This window comes from Carassius carassius, chromosome 29 (genome assembly GCF_963082965.1).
Source record: "Carassius carassius chromosome 29, fCarCar2.1, whole genome shotgun sequence".
In the NCBI taxonomy this organism is placed as follows: domain Eukaryota; kingdom Metazoa; phylum Chordata; class Actinopteri; order Cypriniformes; family Cyprinidae; genus Carassius; species Carassius carassius.
In genome coordinates this window covers 5,841,304-5,866,246 of record NC_081783.1, presented here as the reverse complement: position 1 = coordinate 5,866,246, position 24,943 = coordinate 5,841,304, and the positions used below count along the sequence as shown (strand labels likewise).

General features: G+C 37.6%; 1 protein-coding gene across 5 annotated transcripts in view; it reads right to left on the bottom strand.

Annotated features, from left to right (window-relative positions):
- The window catches only part of tenm2a (teneurin transmembrane protein 2a), a 397,797-nt gene that overhangs the window by 68,580 nt on the left and 304,274 nt on the right, over positions 1-24,943 (bottom strand). For 4 of the 5 annotated variants that reach the window (XM_059515536.1, XM_059515537.1, XM_059515538.1 and 1 more), the window contains 2 exons: positions 21,598-21,807; positions 7,367-7,604 (listed from right to left, as the gene is read on the bottom strand). In XM_059515536.1, the coding sequence (XP_059371519.1) occupies positions 7,367-7,604; positions 21,598-21,807 (448 nt within the window). The remainder of the gene's footprint in view (positions 1-7,366; positions 7,605-21,597; positions 21,808-24,943) is intronic. The other variant, XM_059515540.1, reaches the window with a different exon arrangement.

Sequence of the window (24,943 nt, the reverse complement as noted above, 5' to 3'; positions counted from 1 at the left end):
CGGCGCGCAGCTGAGAATTTAAATCTGCCCCACACAGATACCTTGGCAACCACTGATGAAGTCTGAGAGAGAAAGAGAAAAAGGGAGGGGGAAGAATAGAGGGAAAGAAAGAAAAGAGTTTTGCATTGTTCACTTCTCAGCCTGAGCTCGGAATTCAAACTATTTTCTTTTACGACAATTTTCTTGCTTTTATTCTCCGTTAAAAGCTGCATTTATAACCTAAAATTGCACAACAATTCTCCTTGTCTCTTTTTCAAAAAAAAAAAAAACTATGAAAACTGCATTTTCATGAAGGAAACGAGTGGAACTTGCCACAAACTGTGCAATAAAGGCCAATCATAATTCAGGATTCAAATAACACAGTGGCATCATTAAAGGGGTCAGATGATGGGATTTAATTTTGTTACTTTCTCTTTGGAGTATTACAAGCTCTTGGTGCATAAAGAAGATCTGTAAATTTGCAAAGACTAAAGTCTCAAATTTAAAGAGATTATAAAAGTTTTTTTATAAATGTTAAGACTCGTCCACAACCCTCTAAAACAGCTCATTCTAACATGCCCCAATATGTTAAAGGGTAACATTTCCATCACACGCTTGAGGTATTCGGCCAATCACAACGCACTGGATAGCTGGCCAATCAGAGCACACCTCACTTTTCAGACCAATGAGCCAAGTAAAAATCTACGCGTTTCAGAAGGCATAAAGGAGAAACAATAATGTACAGTATGTGAAATTTTGCTGAAATTTTGCTAATGACATCATATATTTATTGTCAGTAAGATATGGAATGAAACAAGTTTACAAATGATTATTTAAATGCACCTAATGTATTACTGCTAGCTTTAGCACATTTAGTCCCTTCCCTTAGTAGTAAGAAGTATGTGAATTGGGACGTTTCACGCTAAACTCTGAAAACTTAAATACATCTACCACAATGTCTTGTATCACTGCATCTAGTTAAATTATCTGAAATGCTAAAAATATATGAGTAGAGTGTGTACATGAAGTGGTTGTGCAGAAAAGTGTGAAAGAATAAAAAGCACGAGAGAGACCGCAAGCCCTACAATTAAACATTCACAAGAATCATCTTCCTAGGTCAAAAATTACATTGCCCATAACCAATGGAGGTGAAATGATGCTGCAACATCAAATAACTGCAGAGGCATCTGGTTCAAGGAGTTCACAGACCTGTGAATGTGTGCACAGCGTATCGCACAAGTCAAATTGAATCTCTGATATCAGCACAAACAGACAAATCAAATTCTCTCGTGGCACATGGACCCAAACTGCACTTTAAGAAGTTGACACAGGACCCTGCTGCAAACACACACAAAAACAAACACCAGCCGGGCCATAACCACAACACACACCTTCAAAAACATCCCCCATGCCGTGCATGTGAACGCGCTCCTCTTCTTTGGCTCAATTGTGATATTGCGACCTGCTTTGGAATCTAATTTGAGTGTGCATGAGTCTATATGGAAGGAGAAGAGAGCAGCTCGAGGCATCCTGAGATGAGAACAAAATTGAAGCAGGCATCAGCTGGTGAAGAGGCCTCACTCCATGATTGGAAATAAGCCTTCACAGGACCGAGCCGTCTTCAGTCATTTATGCTGCTGAAAACCGATTCCACCCTCCTCCTTGTTTTCCGATCTTTCCCTCTCACTCCTTCCTAGCCGAAGCAATCTCTCGGATCCTCCCCCTTTCCCCCCAGCTTGTCTCTCTCCTCTCCCTCTACCTGTCTGACAACTGCATACTTTGGCAATCAATCTTGCTGTACTGGCAGCTGTGCAGGCACCTCTTGAGAAAGATTTGTTTTCCAACTTTAGCAGGAAAGGTCTGACCTATAAAATAACAGAATTTACATAGAGGACACACACACACACAGAGTTGTGTGTTCCTGTCTAAATGGCTCTGGGTGTTAATCTGTAGGTGGAATATTCAGGTTAAGCATTCTAAGCCCCTTTAAAAGGCATCCACCTAAAGAGAAACAGGCATGACCTCTAATTCCAAGAAGAAAGAAAAATATTCTTTGCTTTTAAATGTCATGCTCCTCACTCTTTCTTAGTCACAAGATCATCCGGATGGCCACACAGAGAGATTATATTCCCATATGTCTCTATTGGTGCTTAGCCTTCTATAGCAGGGTTCATAAAAAGTTATAATCACTGATGTGAGAGATGAATGTTACATTTAGTTGTTCATTGTTAGAAATATATGGTGAGCGTGATTTCACCAAGTACCAAGTACATCCTTGTTGATCCCGGAACAACATTACAATCAACCAATCAGAATTGAGATATAACTTTTCAGGAAATATCTGTTTTAGGCTTAATATCAGGGTTAGGTGCTTCTACACCCTTGTTAATCAGCTATAATTTCCCTCTGATTTAAGGAATAAATTATGGGTATGGTTAGGTATAGGGATTGGGTTAAGTCTATATTTTTGGACAATAATGTTGATCCAGGAACATGTCTTACTTGGCAAAATCACGGTGACCAGAAATATATACATGTCTTACAGTACATTTGCATGTTGATATAAAGAAACGGCACAAATTAATCAGATAAACTACCTGTTGCACATGTAAACTTATCTCTTCGGTTTTTTAACCAATACACTGGTCAGAGATTAATTTTTTTTAGTTCATGAAAAAGTAACTAGAAAAGTGCAGACCAAAAGCTTCCCCTGAAACTCTCATGAGCATGGCATCACAGGAGGCTGCTGTCGCATCATATGGCTGGAGATTTTTCTCTTAATGTTCTCTCTTTGGTTTATAAAACTGCAGAGGTGGATTTGGTCTGTGTTGTTCTCCTGTAGAGTGAAAGGCAGGCAGTGTGTGAAAATGCTCTCTCTGTTGCTGTTGAAACAAAAATAAAAATAGGCCTATTAACTTTAGTGTGTCAGCTTAGTGCTTTGTTACCCAGAGGCGAGAGGAGATGAGCCTCTGCAGACAGACTCCTCAAGCCTCCATCTTTCCACACTGAGGAACTGAGTGCCTATATGTCCATGTGACATTCTGTGCTATTTACACAGCTGAACACATCTCTGGTCTATTAGGATACTTAATGTAAGGGATCCCTTTTAAGCAAAATATGTCAGCATTTTTTAATGACATATTTGCTTTCATTTCAAATTGCCTTTTATATGCTTATAGGGATCTTTACCCCCCCACTGACAGTTGTTTGCGAGAAAAAAAAAAGATTGCAAGGGATTTATTTTCATTGAAAGTAATTTAAATTTACCCAGCAATTTTGGGCAAAAACTGGACCGGAAACCTCAGGAAATAAAATTACAGTAATAAACAGAATAAATGTGGCATCAGAATTAAACAGACTGCTTTTGCTACTGCACCAACTATACTTCAAAATGACTGAGATCTCAGGACACAACATAAAAACACAACACTAATATCATTTGTAATCTGACAACAAGTTTACACTCGAAATTGAATTTTATTCTAGTAATACAAAATGTTAATTTCATAGTTTAATGTTTATTCTAGGAATATGGTGACATTAAGTTTAATATACCCCCCCCCCCCCCCCCATTATTTCTTGAGTTTATTCTCAGGAGAAAAAAATGCCTTAAATCTTGAAAAAAAGAACCTTATTTTAATATAGCTATTCTCAAAATAAAATAAAAAATAGAAATATTATTAATTAGAATATTAATCATATTATTATTAATAATATTATATAATCATATTATTTATTTATTCATTTCACCTGGTCTCTAATCCACTTGAAGAGAATTTTGAAGGGACACTTCAAAAGTCAAATTTTACCATTATTTAAACAATCCAATTGTCACTCCAATGTTCTTTTCTTTTTCTTTTTTTTATTACATAACATGAAGGTGGGTAAAGAATGACAGTACTTTCATTTTGGGATTAACTATTTCTTTAGCACATAATGAAATGACACGTCAAAGAGCCTGTGGATCACTGTCTCTGAGGTTAACACTTGTGACCTTAGTGAAGAGAACAGGCACTTGCAGGATTCCACTGAGAAGGCCCACAAACCCGCCTGTTGCCCAGGAATGGTGTGTGTGTGTGATGCTGGTCAATGCCAGCAAAGATCCTGGGTGGTCTGCTTGTGGTCCAATCTGCACACGTCTGTTCTCTATATCACGAATGATCGCCAGACTTAGGAGCCTCCACAAATGCAATGAGTAATGCAATTAATGAATGTGAATATATTGGAAATGAGTTTGTGTATTACAGGTGCGTGTGCCTGACAGGTGGTCCATCTGCACTGACAGAACCCCAATTAAAAAGCTGCAGTGAGAGGGGCGGGGCCTGCTAGCAGGGGAACGGGGAGAGGGGCCAGAGTTTGGGCCGGCTTCCTGGCTTGGTGAGGTTTGGATTGGTGTGGGGAGTGTGGTTCTGTCTCAGCAGATGGCAGGCTTAGTGCTGCTGGGTAGCCCTGATGGCTTCAGTACAGGAGCCCATTTTAACACACCTGAGCATCCACGAACGTCAGGCCTTCATTTTAGGGCCACTTCATAATTTTGTGAGCAAATGAGGAAGGATTGTGTGACAATTATCTAGTGCCAGTTAGCTGTCTTAATATTACCCAGCCATAAAGCCGATAGATATTACACACATTGGCAACTTCCAGTGATTTATGATGACAGCACAGAGAACCGAAGGATGGAATGCAATGCTGGAACCCACTGGAGTTTCCCGACAAGAATAGTTTAAGAAATATCATCATTTGTCACCTGTCAGCTTTGGTGCTGCTTAGCATATGCTTTTTGGAGTGATTTTACAAACCAATTCATTTATAGATGATTTAATTCATGTATTTACAATTATAGTACTTTAGAAATAGTAATATATATGCATACATAGATACAGACTCCAGTTTGGAATCATTTAGATTTTTTTTATGTTTTTGAAAGTCTTATGCTCATCAAGACATGCATCTATGTATCAAAATTACAGTAATATTCTACAAATATTATTACAACTTAAGATAGCTGTTTTCTATTGGAATATATTTAAAAATGTAATTTAATCCTGTGATGCCAAGCTGGATTTCCAGCATCATTACTCCAGTTTTCAGTGTCACGTGATCCTTCAGAAATCATTCTAATCTGCTGAAAAGAGCATAAGAGATTTCTTTAACATCCAAAACAAACCAAAAAAAAAAAAGGTTAGTGTGTGTGAATGTGTAAATAATGAAATATGCTTTGAGGTGTAGCATTGATTCAAATTAAAATCCAGTGAAATGTGAGAATGACTAATTAAAAAGGGCACAAATTGTATTTATTAGCATATGAGCATAAAGGATTTGAAATAATGAAGCTTAATAAATTGCATTTACAAACATCTTAATTCTAAACATTATAAACGGTACTCATTTTTAATGGCAAGATCGTGAACAAAACAAAACACTAGGTTTTCTGCTCTGATATTTCATTCTGTTGTGTATTGTAGCTGTTTTCCCCCCACTGGAAACTCACAGGGTTTTCAACCTTCAGGGGGTCCTGAGGGCATTCCAGGGGGTCCATGCAGAAAATAAATAAAACATAAAGAGCTAAAATTTGGATGGCATTTTTATTAACCAATTTCTAAATAAAGATCTATTTGCATTTTATAATAAGTTTAATGTTCTTAATGAACGTTATTATAAAGCGTTACAGAGAAAATTAGCATTTTAATACTGAGAGTCCCTATTTTGGCTCAGAGTCTGGCTGGGGGGAGGCCTCTGGATCTTTAAAGATTGAAAAGACCTAACACAGACCACACAAAAAATCTTCTTGGTAAATTCTGATGTGGAAGGTGCCGGTGGGCGTGTCCACATAATCAGCAGCACAAAAAAGTCAATCAAACACAGCAGACAATTAACGCTGGAGGACACATGCATGTTGTCAGTATATGTGTGCATCACAGGGTGACCCTGAACTGAACATAACCTCCAATCCTGTACATAGCAGTCCTAGAGCTCTCATCCTGATGCTGACATACAGGGCAGCCTTATTTACAGCCAGTCAGGAACCTGCACTTCCAACAGGCCTGAGACCTGTCCTGGTGAATTAAACATGCAGCACGGCCTCAAGAATAGTGCATGCGAGTATGCTGCTTCTCTGATCTGGGAACAGAGGAGGTGACCCTCTAGCCAGAAGAAGAAACATACAGAGAAAAAAGCGAGAGAGAGAGTGAAGGAGAAAGCTGAGGCACAGGGGTGAGTGAATGTGTACGCATGAGAGACAGAGCATTTGTATTTGAGGAAACTATGAATGCTAATACTCTAAAAGCCCTGCATGCATAATACAGTGTGTATGTGTAATCTGTAAGCACACACTAGTGTATGTTTGGTTCACAATTTATTGAGCGTGAAAGTCACATACCATAGTACTACATATTTTGCAAGCACAAAAATAGAGATAAATTGGTCAAAATGACTACCCTAATATATACTACCATTCAAAAGTTCAAGAAAGAACTCATCAAGGACACATTTATAATTACTAAATACATATAAAAGAAAAATGTAATGGTTGCTGAAAACTCAGCTTTGCATCACAGGAGAAAATTAAATTTTTTATTGCCTCAATCAAATAAAATCAGTTTTGGAAAACATACAGAAGAGATTTCTTTCAAGCAAACAAACAACAACTTTTGTTTATATTGTGTAATACTATAGTCTATAATTACGGAAATAAATGCAGATCTAGGCACTGTTTTCATATTAAATTTTACATTTAAAAACAGCTATTTATTTACTTCTGCAATTTTAGAAAATTACAGAATTAAATGCAGAAATAGCTTAAAAAAATAATAATCATATGACTAGACCTGTCAAAATACCTAAATTGCTTCCACCCAACTAATAACACTCCTAGAATTTTAATAAAAGCAACACTTTGGATTGAGACAATTTCTGTCACATTGCACTCAATAATCTTGCTCCCTGGGGGGCACAAAGAGATTGTTTTGTCAGAATTAGGATATAACCTGCTATTAGTATGCTCCTTTCTGTGAGAAACGTTTCTCTAACCACTGTGTCTTTCACTGTGTGACAGTGAAGTTTCTTGAATGCAAAATTGTCATTTATTTTCATTTATACGACAGTAAGATTTAGTTCTCCAAACTGACTGGAAACAGTGTTTCAGGAGTGCTGTGACAAAATGATAAACAAAAATACTTATTCTGTCTATTATTACTCATATCGTGTCTAAAATCTAAGCTACTCATTGTTAACTTCTTAATTATACAGTGCTGCTTTTCCAAAGAGCATCATTAGCCAATTATGCTCACCAGTTCTGGTACATTCTATTGGTAATGCCTGATATGCACCCATAGTCGCTTTTGGGAAACGTACTCAGATGTGTTGTATGCAAAAATTGGTCACTGACCTGGTCTCCAGTGGGACGCTGCTGTTGAGCACCCAGCTGTCCTGCAGCTGCACTGACTCGGGGGTGGTGGGTCCTTCGCCCGGGACGGACGGAGGGGCATGGATGGGGTTGCGGCGGCCGCTCAGTGTGTTGCGGTTGAGCGAGTTGGCAGAGGACTGGTGGTGCGACAGCGTCTGGTGGTTGTGCGGTGGAGGGATGGGTGGCCGCAGGGTGGACTGGCTGTGATGGTTTGGAGCTCCTGGGGAAAAATGATTGAAAAACCCTTTCATCAGACTGTCAATCAATTAGCAATCGGCAATGTCAAAAACTGTGTTAAGCGATGCAGGAAATCCGAACAAAATAACGGCACTGTGAGGGTGAAGTGCAATCAGAATAAACATCAAATCAGGGACGAAAGGACGCTCTCAGTGATGACAGCCTGCCAAAGCTGTTTGTGTTGTTATTCTTTCTTTCCAAATTCACATGCAGACATTCTGAGATGACAGGAAGCCCCTAAAACACTCAACCACCCAGGTTGTTAAGACGCTTGTCAGACAGGTAACTCCTGTCTTCTCGTTTTGAGTTGCGCCGGCATTGTTGGATGCTGTGTTTTCGAACCTCATGAAGCAGCATTAATTAACGTTGTTTGGCTCAGTGTAATCCTTACTTCAGCTTGAATTCGGTGCATGAATCTGTAGGAAGCACCAACTCTGTTTGACTCTTTTACCGTGAAACACTTTGTACACGGACACAACTGCGGTGCGAGGCTCTTCACTTCAGGGCTGCTTTATATGAGGTAACCTGTGGTGCTCGGGAAACGTCTGGCATGTAATTTTAAAGCAAAAAGAAAACAAATCTCTCTATTATGTTACATTTATTACTCTTGTCTATCAGAGGAAAACTAAAATAGAGAGCGGGGAGGAGGCCAGTCAAGAAGCATCAAACATGCTCCTAATAATGTTTTCCCATGAAACACGGAGTAATGCAATAAAGATGAACCTCCCAATCCAGGTTTCCTTCCCACCAGCACCCAAAACCATTTCCATCTTCTCAGCCTGCCCATCTCATGCTTGTTGATCCATGACAGTTGCCTGAGAGCGAGCTCCACAGCCTGATCCCCTGTCTATTGCTGTCAGGAGTCTGATCAGTACAAGCAGATTGGCTAAAGGAATGCATGAATCAGGCCTAAGAAGACACTCACATGCTCACTGCACTGCAAAAAAAAAAAAAAAAAAGTGATTTTCTGTCTTATTTCCAGTACAAACATCCAAACATTCTTAAATTAAGATATACCCCAAAATGAAAATTTTGTCTTCATGTACTCACTGAATCTTAAGTGAGTTTTTGTTTAAAACAAGAACAAAAATGTGTCAATGTGTCAATTTCTATATCAGGCTTATTTTTTGACCATGTTAGAAGCTAATTTTAATGACAAGGTTAATGTCAAAATATTGAGTAAAAAAATAAAATAAAATCAATAACAATGCAAAGTACCATGATACTTACCATAGTACTCCTAGTGTAATTTTGCAAATGGATAACAGTTAGCTTTAAAAAATTAAATAAATAATAATAATAATAAAAAAAAAATAGAAATATTAAAATAATTTTGCCCCTTGGCTATGCAATGAGATACATTTCTTATTTTATACACAGGAAATAAGATTTGTAGCAAGCTTCAATTCATCAGTAATGTAACCAAAGATTTTTGTATTTTCTGTTTGCTTGTCCTCTGTTTAGCAAGTGTTTGCTCTGCGAGACACTAAATCTGCAACAGTAAAAAGCCTCTTGCGCTCTCTCTCCTCTTATCCTCTTCTTTTCTTTTTAAACACAAGACCGTGCATGTGCCAAGGACTATGAGAGAAGAACGTGCATGTGCGGGGGATTAAATTCATGAACGAAGAGTATTGACAAATACAACGTCAAGAGTTTGTTGTTACAAACTAAATCCAACCAAAGGAGTACAGATCAAGTGTGTGTGTGTAAGTAGAGTGGATCAGTGCTGGCCTGGCCATGTAATCTGCTGTTTCTCGCTGTATTACAATGGTAACACTGCTGGATCAAACATGGAATGAGTGTAAAGTCGGTCCCTGAGTGCTGGGAATTGGGAGAGATCATGGCGCTCAGGCACAGTTGGGTGGGTGATGGGGTCTGACCCCCTGTCTAAAGATCACTGAGGACTGATCTGAGCTCAGCGGTCCTATGGCTTTATCTAGGGGTGACACGCTCTGATGACTCAGACTCTGATCTGTAATCAGTGAGCACTGAGGGATGAAAGATATTGTGGAAAATGTCTCATAAAGACATGGGGGGTGAGGAAATGAGGACATCATTTTTATTATTGGGTGAACTATCCCTTTAAATGACCCCTAGGCAAGGCTAAAATAATTGAGGCATGAGATACAAATTAAATGCATTATGTAATGATAATAATACATATTCAGATGAACTGAAATAATAAGCAAGTATACACAATAAACAAACAAACAAATATGATTTGGTAGACAATTTATCTTTTTATCATAATTTAGACAATTTATATGATAATTTAGACGTGTCAATTTTGACTTTTTTTATATATAATTTTAATTATAATTTACTAAAGCTTTTTTTTCTCATAGGAAAACATGTTAAACAGGGTTAGATTTTGAAGATTTTCAGTATTTTGTATAGAATATTTCCTGCATTCCAGGTTATGATATTAGCATTTCATTTAATATTCATGTTTGAATCATTTAATTGATTTATACACTGGCAGTTCAGCAACAAGTATCATATATACTTTTTGAACTGTACACATTTACACAATACTTAATATAAAATTAAATTCACCTGCCACATAGAACACTTATTTGGACATGAAAACTATTGAAACTTCCAAAATACTAGATTAAGGAGGTGATGCAACCTCCCCCCACCAACACACACATCTTATCCCACTCTCTCCTACATTCAGTTTCTTCCAAGTTTGCAGAGCATAACTATAAAGGTGATCCTGCAGTGCTAAGGTGAAGTAAAGTTTAGTTTCTGTCTCTCATTAGCTCTATAAGATGTGCTGGAAATAGGTCTGGACATTGTTAACTTCTGTTTAAGTGTACTTTTGTTTGTAACACTATGTATGGCTGTCTGGGGCCACAAGATGAATGCCTCTTCTTCTCTAGAGGCATGATCCCTGTGGTTGGAGTAAAAGTCCTCGTCAGCATGCTGCTATAACAGTGAATCTGGAAGACGTGGCCTGATTTTGGGTCCAGGTGCAGGGTGAGAAAGGGCAGTGTACAGATGTTCAATGTGGAGGGAGGGGGGTGAACTCTTAACCCCAGAGAGACATTTAGCATCTGCCAATACACACTCAAACACCCTCCTGAAATGTGTACACAAACCCAAGGTCACAAACACATAAATATGCATGCAAAGAAACATTTAAGGACAGCAAAGTAATTAAAACCCTAAATGCCTGTTGGGAAGTTTGGGGGGTAACTAGTAACTAATAAACATGTACTGCAATTCAAAAGTGTGGGGATGGCATAATTATTTAATATTTTTGAAAGGAGTATCTTATGCAACGAATGCATTTATTTGACCAAAAATACACTAAAAACAGAAATAATATCAAATATTATTTACAATGTAAAAGGACTGTTTAATTAGTACATATATGTTTATATCATTCTGTGATGTGCTTTTCAGGATTCTTTGATGAATAAAGTCTGAAGGACAGTATTTCAGCATTATGATAAAATAACAGCATTTCACTTAATTTATTATTTTTTGTTATTTTATTTTTTTACAAATGCTTTTGCACTTTTACCTGCAAAACTGGCTTTAAAAAAACAAGGAAAAAACTGTTTGCCCAAAGCTGGAGAAAACAACAAATGCAAAAGCCACTTGTGGTCAAGGCGAAACACTGTAGTCTCCCCTGTCAGCCCTTCCATATTCATGAAGAAGCATTCTTCATTCGTAAACCTCTGCACGCATCATCAACTTTTATCCCGCGTCGACTATGAAATAGCTGTGTCGAGGCTCTGTGTGTGTCTGTGTGAGGGTAAAAATTCACACCCCGCAGCGCACAGTAATCGCTGTCCTTTTCACTCTCCATGTCTCCTTTACTCTAGGACACTGACAGATTTATACAGCCAAACATACTTATTTTAAGAATGAGTAATTGAAGGTTTACTTTAGAGGAAAATCGAGGTTTGAATTTTTTAATGAAACTAATTGATGCCTATGATAAACAGACTGACTGATGCACATGTATTATTCTGGAAACTGTACTAAAAATGAGATGAGACTATACAATTGAAACCTCTGCACAAACTATCAGACAGTTATGTACCAAGGACACATTCAAGGATAAAGCTAAAATCCAATCCCCCTGTTTGGCTACAGTTAAACCAACAACAGCACACAGACACCAACACAAATTGAAATAAAACGCTGGACATTAGCGGCAGAAACCATAGGAGTGAGTACATAAATGTCAATTTGGGATGATAAAGGAGATCGGAGAGAGGCCCTGGACCACAGGAGGTAAAAGAGAGTGTGATTTTAGTGGAAAACGCTTGTGAATAAATAAAAGAATGTAATTAGGAAACAGCCACGGAGACCTCCTACTCTTATATTCTTATACAACCAACCCATCCCACCATTTTCACTGATAACACGGTGGTTTTCTCTGACCACTGAGAGTGCCAAGATTCAACTCTCGGCAGATTGCAGTGAGGCTAGACGGCGCAATATACGACACATCCCAGCAGAGGGCCGGTCGAGTATGGCTTCCTGTTCACATATGCTGTAAACGACAGCAATAAAATGGAAGATGAAGGTTATTTCGGCACATAATCACCTAGAAATAGGATACATTTTACAATCAGGGTTAGGCATGGTCCAGTTAGCACCTGCTGGTAGATGCCAGAACTGCATCATCTGGCTCCAAAAAGCATCTTACAAAACGGACAGCTGTCCTCGATTCAGATTGATTGAGCCACGTTCGAAGTGGTTCCAAAGTAACTCTCCAATATACACCTGTTCCAGTGTGTATGTTGCGGTTTCTTTCTGATGCTTGGCAATCACTTGCAACAAAAGGCTCTTCAGATTATAAAAAGGTAAGAAAGAGACTGTTCTTTAAAGAACCTTTGTCTGAATGGTTCTTCGTGCAACCAAAAATGGATCTTTTATGGCATCGCTGTGAAGAACCTTTTTAGCACCTTTATTTTTAAAAGTGAACTAGCTGTTATAAAACACTGTAAACCACGGCTTCTTTTGGATTATTGCTTTATTTCACCATTGATGACCATTCTAAAGTTGCTGTCAATTGTAAAGATTTGATCATTTTGCCATTTTGATAAGTCACATGGCATTTATGGCTCAGATGATTGGCTCAAAACTTCCTGCCAGCAGAACTAAAGGCCTATTAGCAGAGATCCAAACACATAATTCTCATAACCTAAACCAGCAGAGCAATTGTTAATGGAAAGGTTTTTCTAGGTATTCCAGACCTCTTTGTTTACAACACTGCCATATGAATATTGTTGTTTTGAACACTGCAGCCATATTAACCACAGTCATGGCCTAATGGAGAGAGAGAGTCGGACTTGTAACCGGAAGGTCACGGGTTCGAGTCTCAGGTCAGGCAGGGATTGTAATAATAACCAGCGCTCTTTCCACCTTCAATACCATGACTGAAGTGAGACCCTTGAGCAAGGCACTGAACCCCCAACTGCTCCCCGGGCGCTGCAGCAATGGCTGCTCACTGCTGCAGGTGTGTTTTCACTGCTCTGTGTGTTTGCAGTTGGATGGGTTAAATGCAGTGCACAAATTCCGAGTATGGGACATCACTTTCACTTTTTTTTCACTTAATTTGCAACTAAAGTGTGTTATTCTACACTCAACATTCCAGCAAAAACCTGATATGACAACATCATTAATAGCAACCCCTAGCAAATAGAATAATAAAACTTCCAGGCAATCAATAGATACAGAATTTATAAAGGAAGACAGATAGCAGACATTTTGCTTCCAAATGCACAAAAAAACACTCCAACTTTTACTCACACACAGTAATGTGATCTGACTGAACTCACAGTTGCGTGCTAACATACTCACATGTGCTCAGGCTAAGAGAGCTACGCATTAGTTCACTACTACACTCACACTGGAAACATGTACAACCCCTACAACTTAAGCACCAAAGCACTGAGGATTATGTGTGTGTGTCTGAAAACACTGAAAGCATAGTGGAGTTTTGTGCCAGTCTCAATAGCGCAGCGTGGAGGTCATCTAGCTTGACACAGATCCAAACCTACATGGTTCAGCTCGCTCTTACTAAAAGCAGATCCCCACACACAGTCCGGCCTGCCTGAGGTTAGCACTTAAACCCACCCCCTGCTCTTTCTGGGACCATGCCTGTGCCGGGCAGAGCAGAGCGGAGGCGCTGAGCAGGATGCAATTGGCTTTCAGTACACTGCATTAGTTTCACAGTAGAGCTCTGGAGGCCCACTGGCAGCGGGAACAGAAAGCCACCATGTTTGTTTTCCAGGCCCAGCCTCAGTAAAAATGTTTATTGATATTTTCTGTGGTTCAGCGCAAGTGTTGGATGCTGAGGAAGGATGCCCGCACAGCAGCCGCAGCCAAGAGGAGCAGTAGGCGTCAAGACTTCTGCTTTCTTTCAGAGACTCTCACAAGAGCAGAACACTGGCCTAAATCTTACAGAAATTCAAACGGCTTTGCAAAGTCTGTGTGTTACCATCTTTACCAGTCCCATTTGTGAGTTAATTTCTTTGAACTGGTTTAAACTGACTTGCAAAGCATTTGTAAATCACTTGATCATAAGAGTAAAACATATTAGATCCATAATTTGATACAATCTTTTTAATAGGGCTGGACGATTAATCGAAAAATAATCAAAACCGAAATTCATAACCTCTAACCGACGTAATTTTCCCATGTCAGTTATTCCGGTTTTTTAATCCTGGTAACACTTCCCCCTTAAAAGCATACTAGCGCGTGTGTAGCCACATGTCTCTGCTCTCCAGTCAGTGGCATAAAAGCAAAACACGAAGGTGAACGCCGGTTCAACACATTCTGATGGCGCATGAGCGGTGAGCCTTGCGTCTTCACGAAACTTTGTCAGTTGTATTTGTTTTATGGTTTGGACATTCAAGCGATTAGATGAACGGATGTGTATTCTTATATCTAGCTCCCATGTTCGCGCAGCTGCATTGTGGCACGAACACTCATATAAACAGTAGCTATGAAGATCGCGCGCACAGAGGAACACAGAAATTAGTTGTCAGGGCTCAAGAATCTCAAAACTTATTATAGCCAGAGGTGGGTAGTAACGAGTTACATTTACTTCGTTACATTTACTTGAGTAATTTTTTGGGGTAACGAATACTTTTCGGAGTATATTTAAAGATGGGTACTTTATACTCTTACTTGAGTAAATTTTTTGGGGAAAATCTGTACTTTTACTTCGTTACTGTGGGCGACGCTCCTCTCGTTACTTTATCTTAATGCAATAAATGTTATAAATGCTTCAGTTTGTTCCAAACGCGCCGTCTACTTTTCTCTGGGCAATGAGCGATGCCCATTCGCGAATGATTCATTCTTTTGAGTCAATACTGTTCAAAGGCTTGATCAAACCAATTGGCAAACGAGTGAATTGGTTCATGAATCAGTTTGAATGAGTCGTTCAGTTCCCTGCCGCACGCGCTGAGCGTCTGAAGTGGTTCACTCGGAGTTGTAACGTTTAAGAACAGAAAGAGCGTTGAAAACGTGGCTGGAACTGCACTGAATTGAAATCTGCAAAGGTTATTATTTGCTAGCGATGGAGATCCTTATTAGATGAACACCGCGTGTGCTGTCTACTGTTTAACAGGTAATAACTTGGGCTACATTCGATTACAGTACATGATACCACTGTGACATTAGTTTGTTGTACGTGTGTGGCTTATAACAGAGGGGAGTCAAGTTGAATGAAGCTTCCAAAAGACAAAAAATAGCCGATTAAGATTTTATTAATTTTAATACAATCACACTGGTGCAAGTCAGCTGCTAAATTCAGATCTGTGATCGCTTGCTGGCGCTGAGCCAGAGATAGATGCGTTTATACAGCGCTGCGCATTATAACCAATCACACATGATTCTTTTGAGCTTATTAAAGCATTGGCCAATCAGAGGTGTTCAGATGAGTCATCGCTAAAATGCCGGTGCTTCCTTTACTCGCTCACTGACTGAATACCTCTTTCTGGCGAATTCTCTCGCAGGAACAACAAAGTGCAGATGTGTGTACGAATCTTTAATTAAGATATTGATTTCACAGTGTTAACAGTTTCAGTGATTTTAATGGGAGTTTCTGAGAGTGATTGAAATCTAGACTGTCAGTGAAAATTATCTTTAATAATGTAAATGTTATTTGCTCTCTTTCTGAACAATGAAAGATTAGTAGCAATATTTAAATCACATTAACTTTCAATGTTAAATTCACATTTAATATAAAGTCAGTCGTATTAAAAATATGTTATGGCATGACACCTATATCTGTTACTTAAGTAAACAGACAGGGTTTTATAATAAATTACATAAATTGGAGTAAAGGATGATGAAATATATACATTTATACACACACACATACATTACATACATTTTATCTATATATCTAAATAAAAATAGGCTCAGTATATATGACCCAAAGTAACTAGTAACTAACTACTTGAGTAGATTTTTTATCCGATACTCTTTTACTCTTACTCAAGTAACTATTCAAGACTAGTACTTTTACTTTTACTTGAGTAAATATTTCTAGAAGTACTTTTACTTTTACTTGAGTACAGTTTTTGGGTACTCTACCCACCTCTGATTATAGCATGTTTGTGTGCAGCGCACATGAAGCAGAAGCGTGTGCACAGAGAGCAGCGGTCGGCGGTCGCGCTGCGGGTTCCCGGTTTGTGTCCGTTCTCGGACTGTTCTGTGTATTTTAACTGTAGAAAAGGTTGTTCTGAGTCAAAACTACGATACAGAAAACTACATCAGTATATCATCATAAACACAGCCGTTTTTGTCTTACGTGAACATAAACAGATGAGAAAGAAAACACACGTGCAGTATTTTTGCTTAAAGAGACAACAGCCTAATAAACGCGCTGCCTGTCATTAATGTTAATCAAAGAACAAAAGAAAATCATTCACTGATCTTGACTGAATATATTTAATAACTTTACTTGATTAATCTTTATTTTATCTATAAAAAGAAAACTATGCAGTGTTTTTAAACTTTTAATTACAGTTTCTGTACCTGAAATTTAGTTTAGTTGTATTTATTTATGATATTGCTAATTGATTTGTTTGTTCCTTTCTTATTACTGACCTATCTTATTACTTGTCTTTAACACTTTAATATTTGAAATTTATATTAATCTAGCTGTTTTTGCTATGATATATATTTTTTAATCACAGGCAAAATTCCTCTTGCAGTGTTTTGTAGGCTGCTTATTTTTGCTCATGTTATTCAGCTGCAACAGAATGCTTTGTAAAAATGTTTGACATTTAAATGTTTGACTTAATTTTTTTATATTGGATTTTTTTTATCTTATTGGAATCGAAACTAGGAATCTATAAGAATCAGAATCGATAAAATTCAAACAATACCCAACCCTAGTAAGAAATGTTACGAACATAGATAAAATAACTGCTGATAGTCAATCATATTTACAGTACAAACCTTGTCAGTGAACTATGAGGGCAAAAAAAACAAACAAAACCGAAACAAAATAATCATTCATTAATCGTAATCGAGGTAAAATGTTCAATTAATCAAGGTTTTGATTTTAGGCCATAATCGTCCAGCCCTACTTTGTAACCTAATAAAAAAAAAATCAGTTTTTAACTTAATTCATTTTACTATAAACAAATCCTGAAATTTGATTTTGCTGAGGAAGATCTAGAGGTTTTTGCAGTTTTTTTTATTTTTTATAAAGCTCTTAGGGCATTATTTTCTTTTCCCTACTGAAGGTTTGCATTATTGTGTTATTCATCAGAACACAAACATGCTAATATAAAAGCAATAATTATAAAAAAGCAATTATGCAATAGTACACCCTTAATTACCACTGCAAACAGAATGAAATTAGCTTTTAAATGTGGGTGTCGAGTCTAAACTAAATAGCTTCCACAGTTCCCTTATTTTTCTTCACCACCTTTAATACATCCTGTCCCTCTCACTAACACGTGAATACGAAAACAATAACTAAATGAATAAATAATAACAATAATAATAAAACTTGTGCAACAGCACATCGTTAATTACCACAGCATAAAATTAAATTAGCTTTAAAAGGCACTGTCAAGTCTAAATAGAATTGTTTTCACAATTTCTCCTAAATGATCACTCGTATTAATTAGTTAATCTTTTTCTCAACAGGTTAACTGAATGAACCCCTTTTCAGTACAATGTCTCATCCCTCATAAAGACACTTACAGATGCCTGCTCCCTCAGTGTGAAGGGACAGCAGCTGGTCTGGAGGTCATGCTGTTGAACTCCTGGACATTTATTCTGAGGTTTAATTAAAACACAGCTCGGTTGGTGGTAACAGAAGTAAATGCAAGCTGTACGCTGGGCTCGGAACGAAACATTTCCCTCACATTCAGCCTCTTTGGCCCAATCCCCTCCTGTAATGAGCAATAATAACAGTCTGCGAGAAGAGTCATCAAATCAGCCTGAAAATAAACAGGCTTTTGAAACCCCTCTCTAAAACCCTCCCACACACAAACACACACAGCCTTCTGTTCTGAGCACAAAAGCTTAAATACCCTAATACAAAAACAATAACTTAAAAAAATAAAAAAACAATTATGCAAGAGCACGTCTTTAATTACTATTGCAAAACAGCATAACATTAGCTTTAAGGGGGCATCCAGTCCAAACTAAATTGTTTCAACAGAATTTCTTCAAAGCACACGGTGATTAAAAATTCATTGCATGAGGATCTACAGCTGATTTCACTGGCAGGAGTATGTGACTTTGGAAGTTGCTAAAAATAGCTAGCTGACACTCTCCATTTATAATAAATGGAAAGAGATGCAAACACAAGCCCTTCCTACACACACACACACAGCGGCTCTTTCCAGGAGCTCTCTTTGGAAAGACACCTAATGCCACAAATCAGCTTCAGTGTTTTTCAAATATACAGGCCACGAATCACGATATCAGCAACCAAATTAATGAAATCTGCAGACTTTTTTAGAGGGCATCATGACTGATTTCTGTATTGATAATAAGCAGAAATGTTTCTTGAGCAGCAAATCAACACATTAGAATGATTTGTAAAGGATCTTGTGACACTGAAGAAAATTCATCTTAGGAATAAATGGCATTTTAAAACCAATTATAATCGAAAACAGTTATTTTAAATTGTAAAATTTCACAAAATGATTGTTAAAAAAAGGAATAAAAAAATCTTACCAACTCCAAACTTTTGGATGGTAGTAGATTTATTTAAAAGAAAGTGTTTTCAAACCTTCTATGTCCTCATTTTTACAAGCGTTTATGTTGAATTTCATCACATTTCTAAGAGAGCTCTCTTTAACACAGCCAGGCTGCCAGTCACAGAGCCTCGATGACAGCTGCAATAGCTCAAGTAATGACTGTGGCACCGTCTGCATGCCACCAGTGTCAGCGCTACCCACTGGCAGAGATGCAGTCCAGCTGTGCAATATAACCCACTGGAGCACAGACCTGCAATAAACACGAAGCAGAAATATAGAGACACACAAGTTTTTATGTTTACATTCAAAACCAACCAGTATTAAACAGACTTACCAGACTCAAAAACATCTACTTAGAGCACTTGACCAGATATTTAAATTCCTGCACGGCAATCACCCTCAACAAGCTCACAGGACATTTAATTGGACGTAATCTCACGAAAACGCACATTTCCAATCTCAATCCAACACCCCAAGATGTAAAACACACACACACACTAAAACTAAACATTCTCAGACTTGTACACAAAATCCAAGCTCAAGGCAATATGATAATAAGCTAATTATTTAGTGCTTTATTTTCAGGCTAATTGCATGCGTTGAAACTCCTCAGAGCTGAATGTGTCATCAGATCAAGGAAATGCAAACTATCTGACAAACTTGCAAAGAATATGAAATATAAATAATTATTTGCAAGCATCTGATATTCAAAGTAGTTATTTTTTCCAAATGCGATAACGACCCGTTCATTACAAAAACAATGAATGGCATTTGTCAAAGTGGAAAAAGTGTCTTGTAGAGCTGATTAGAATATAGAAATATACAGATATTTTCTCCCAAATTAAAATTGCAGCTTGATTAGGGTAATTTAATATAGTACCAAAGTGATGAAAGAACAAAAGAACTAATAATTGTATTATTATTTCCACCACCATCATCATCATCATCACTATTGTTGCTGTTCTGTTGTGTAGATGCTGACATATTTCCAATACTAATCAGTTAGATTCTTAAGAAAAAAATCTCTTTTCGCAATTTACTTTCAGCAAATGCAAATTTTATGGCAGCTCAGAAGAAAAAACGAGAATACTAACAGGCTCAACAAAGCCATTAGTGGTCACCTTGCCTGCATTGAGAGACACTGTGATTTCCCCTCTCGAATTTTTGATCTTCTCTCATCCATAATCCTTCTGCCGCGTCGTTCTAGAGCCGTGGAGCTGGCAGTGTTGGAGTGAATTTATTTACAGCGTGGTTAGTCTGCAAATGATTGATGTTGCTGCAGCAAACAGTAAACCAATTAGAGGCATGATGTAATGTCATTTTAAAAGGTTTATAATCGCGTTGCTTCTGAACTCGGGCCCCTGATCAGACGTAATAAAGATTTATAGCAGATCAAAGGAGAGGCTAATGCCATTAACAATAGATTATATTCTAGCAGAAATTACATTAACAACTTTTTTCCCTCTTCTCTGCTAAATATATCCCCTGGATTGCAGATTTGGACGTGGGGCAAAGTTTGGAGGTCTGTGCAGCGTACGGAGCATTAATTACTCTGAATGAGCACAGCTGTACTAAGACGACTCACACACACACTCTGTTCAGTCTGACCTGTTATAGTGAGCTTCTACACAGCCTGTGAAAGTGTAATAAGTCACCATAACATAAGTGCTTCCTATGCGGCACCCTTGTGGGACACCAATGCTGTTTGATTTCATATCCACTTGTTGTCACCATGAGCTTCATTCATCATACATATATTTTATTCCTATAACAAAATGACCCTTTTAGAAACAAAAACTAACACTATGTCCTAACCACAAAATGACAAACGATAAACCCAATCTCTTCCATGTTGTGGGCCATCCAGACAGACCTTGTTAAGACAGCAGCAATCCTTCCAAACCCTTCCAAGTTACACCAGTTTAGTTATTTTCAGTGTGAACCAAGGCAAAAAGTTTCAGTTATGAACAATTATTTCAGTTATTACAAACCTGCTCCACTGTAAGCATCCAACTTTATGTAAGTTTGCATCATTAAAATACTATTTTAGTATAATTTCTATATGGCAGTATTTATACAAATAGTTTTACAGTATTTTTAAATAGCTTTTATTTTAAATAGGATTTTAGTTTATGTACTTTTATCATTTTTTAAATATTTTAATTTAACTTTCATTTATATTTCTGCCAATTTTAGTTTTAGTAATTTTAGCAATTCAACTTATTTCAGTTAATTTGCAAAAATAGCATTTCTAAATTTCATTTAGTTTTAATCTAATATTTAATCTAATATTTCCATTTTATTTTAATCTCAGCTTTATCTGAATTAACAACAACAACAAAACATTTTTAACAGTTTTAGTTAACAATAACAACACTGTACTACTGTATAACTGATGTGGTAGCTACTGTAGCAAAAGTGACTGAAAAATCTGAAAAGAAATATCAGATCTGGATACATACAATTTTAAGAATGACTTATCTAAAAATGCAGATCTAAGACAGAGGAAGCTGAAATTTTTCCCTGTAGTGTGACAAAACCATTCCTTTTCAGTAGGAGTTACTGATATCCACCGTCATGATCAACAGCAGTCACTGCCAATGTTTTGAACAACTCGTTTTTTATCACTCATTTTGTTGCTGATATTGCATTTAGTTAAAACACAGTGTTAGGAACTATTATTTTCATAGTGGACAAAAATACAGGACACAGAAAATGAGTAAGATGACAATGGGGGCATCAGCCAATGACATGTGAGTGGGAGGGGCTTACCAGTAGAGGGCTGGGCCCGGAGCAGGTATGAGTTGGGGGAGATTTGGTCCTCTGGGTGGGGCTCCAGCATGGTGTGGGAGGAGCTGCTGTCCAACAAGGGCACTTGACACTCCCTTATGGTAGGCGGGGCCGGATGAAGGGGGACGGGTGGGGGAGAAGGAGCAGGGGGCAGGAGGCTGGAGGAGGCTGTGGAGGGAGGGAGGGGACGACCTGAGGAATGGACAGATAAAAGGAGGAGACAAACTTGTTATGATCATGTGACATGACACAGGGCAGGTATCAACATACTAACATGATAGACGAACAACATTTAAACATTCTACAGCAAGCAGATTGCACTGAATCAAGTGACAAATGAACTCATTTATGTGATAATGCACTCATGTGATCAATTGTATTCGAATGACTTCAATGAACATCTCTGAAGTCAACATCAAATGGCTTTTACAACACATTTTACTTTTGTGATATTATGTGTTTCCATGTGAAACATCAAATTTAATACAAAAAATGCTGGGCGAGATTTGATTTCATCGATCAGGAATTGACTGGCTCATGAAAAGTGTCTGTTTCATAGTAAAATTCGTTCAAAATATGAGTTTGGAGTGGGTTATGGAGCACTATGCCCCTCTTAAAACACCTTGGGAACCCATTTCTGAAGAGGCTTTTTACCCGATACGTGTAGGATGAAGATTAAGTTCACCCTTGAGAACATTATTATGCATCCCAGTAGTAATACTTCTACAAATGTATCGTACTTTACTGTTATTGCCGTAAACTTTATTATATTAACCGGGAAGCTTTTACAAAGGCTCCATTGCTTACAACAGTAGCCTGAAACAATGCATAAGTAGCTATCTGCCTATTGGTTTCTATTAATTATTCATATTAAGTTGTTTCCGAGGCAGTGCAAGTTTTGTCATTTTGATGAATGATTATGAAAACTTTTTTAATTTAAAATAACGTACTGATAAAATGTGCTCAGAAACATGTATTAAAAAAGTAAATGATCAATTTTGTAATTTTGATGAAGGATTGTGATTTTTTTTCCTCTTTAGAACAACATGTACTGATAAAATGTGCTCAGAAACAAATATTAAGAAAGTAAATAGGGTGAATTTTGATTTCAAGCTGACCTTAACCTTAACAGTCCCCTGTGATGTTCATGTTGCACAATGCACAGAAATATTTCCAAGGTGTTTCTCATAAAAGCAAGCTATGAGGTCACAAAGTAAATTTATGGCACAAGTTATATGAGCCCATAAATGCATGCAAAATTGATGTGCTCACACCTGTGCATAGATAACGTGGGCTGAAAATGGCATGTGAATAACAGTCTGTGTGTGTGTTTGTGAGTTATGGAGTGCTTGGACTGCAGAACAGCAGACAGGAAGTGCTGCTCACAGCATTTTTTTGTCCAGTAAAACTCCACGCTGGGAGCATTGCATGAGCACATTTACACACAGACACAGTCTACTTCATCACTGTAATACAGATGTTACGGATGTGATTTCCCAAAAGCATCCTGTAATAGAACCATATACATGCGCTATATGACAATAAAGAGCCTGCAGTTATGAAGCGCAAGTAATTTCTTCGCTGCGAGCAAATGCACGAAGGGAGCTGGGCAAAGTCATTGGTTTTAAATGCATCTTGAGTTCCTGAGTAATTGCCATGACATCGGAGGTAAAATTGCAAAGGTTTTTTTTTTTTCTTCAAAAAAGCGTGTGCAGTCAGTCCTCATAAAGGCGGAGGAATTAGGAGGCTATTACCTACCTTAATTACTCCTGCAAAGACAGCACTGAGGGAAAAGACGGTGCTCGCTATTATCTGAGGACGACTGAGCGGCACTCTTTTAAGATTCAGATCAGTAAAACTAAAATGACAATGTATTGGCCATCGTTTTAATTGGGATCAAACGAAGACTGTGCACTTTCTGTCTTTTAAAAGTCGCTTTAACTTCAAAAAGCCACATGGTACACAAAACAGATTATCACACACATACACACAGCTTCACTTTCATCTTCCTTTCATCGCATCAACCCCTGACTGCCTGTTAGCAGGAATGGAAGAAAGCGAGAGGGTGAAGAGGTGCCTTTGTAGAAGACCTTGAATGCAGAAAGTGTATGAGCACATCTGACTCAACTTCCCTCTTCAACGCTCGTCACACTTCTCCCCATGACTCCTTTGTCAGTATGCGGTCATTCAGGGATATTGAGTGGAGGTTGCTGGCTGTGCCTTGTGTTATTGATTTGGTTCATTGCTGCCCTGTGTCAGAAACACACCTCCATTCACACACTCACTCACAAAACACAGGGCCCCAGTGCACTAAGCTTACTCGATAGATTTGCTTTTAATATTGTTTCTATATTTATTTTAGGTGGCAAGTCCAAGCAAGGATTTTGTTACAGTTACGTTTTTATTTGATGTTTTAAAGTATTATTAAATATTAAAATAAATAATAACACACTAATAACAAAAATGTTATTGTTAACTTAAATTAACGAAGTAAACAAAAACTATGCACATCAACTACCATTCAAAAATATTTATAAATGTTTTTGAAACAAGTCTTTTATGCTCACCAAGACCAAGTTAAAACAGAAATATTGTGAAATACTTTTGCAATTTAAAATAAACGTTTTCTATTTTTAAAATGTAATTTATTTCTGTGATGGCGAAGCTGAAATTTCTGCATCATTACTCCAGTCTTCAGTGTTGGATGATCCTTCAGAAATCATTCTAATATGCAGATTTTCTGCTCAAGAAACATGATTATTACTATCAGATTTTTTTATTTTATTTTATTTTTTTTTTTGTGCAAACCGTTATTTTATTTAACTATTTTTTGATTAACAGAAAGTTCAAAATCAACAGCATTTATTTAAAATATGGAACAATATAAAAGTCTTTACTGAGATTTTTGATCAATTTAATGTGCTTAATAAAACTATTCATTTCTTTTTACCTAAATTGACAAAATTGAAAGTCTAACTATTATTCAAAACTGAAATATATTTTAATTTTTAATGTTAGCTATTTCAGTTTCATGATAGTAACTCTACCACGTGTCTTGCTTAAAGTTTTCCTTAACTTTTTCTTTTCGAATATCTGACCTCATGATCTGTGGAAGAGGGATGCACATACTATATAAGGAAATATAGCGGGCTGATTGGATTGTTTGTTAAGAAGACCCCATGGACATGGGGCAGAGGCCCTGTAAATAATAAAGAGAAAGATGAGGAAGGATATGTTTACCGTCAGCATTTCATAAAAGCATCTATGGCAAACGCATCTGAGAACCAGTGAATGGGAAGAGAGAAACAACGAGAGAGAGATATGGGGA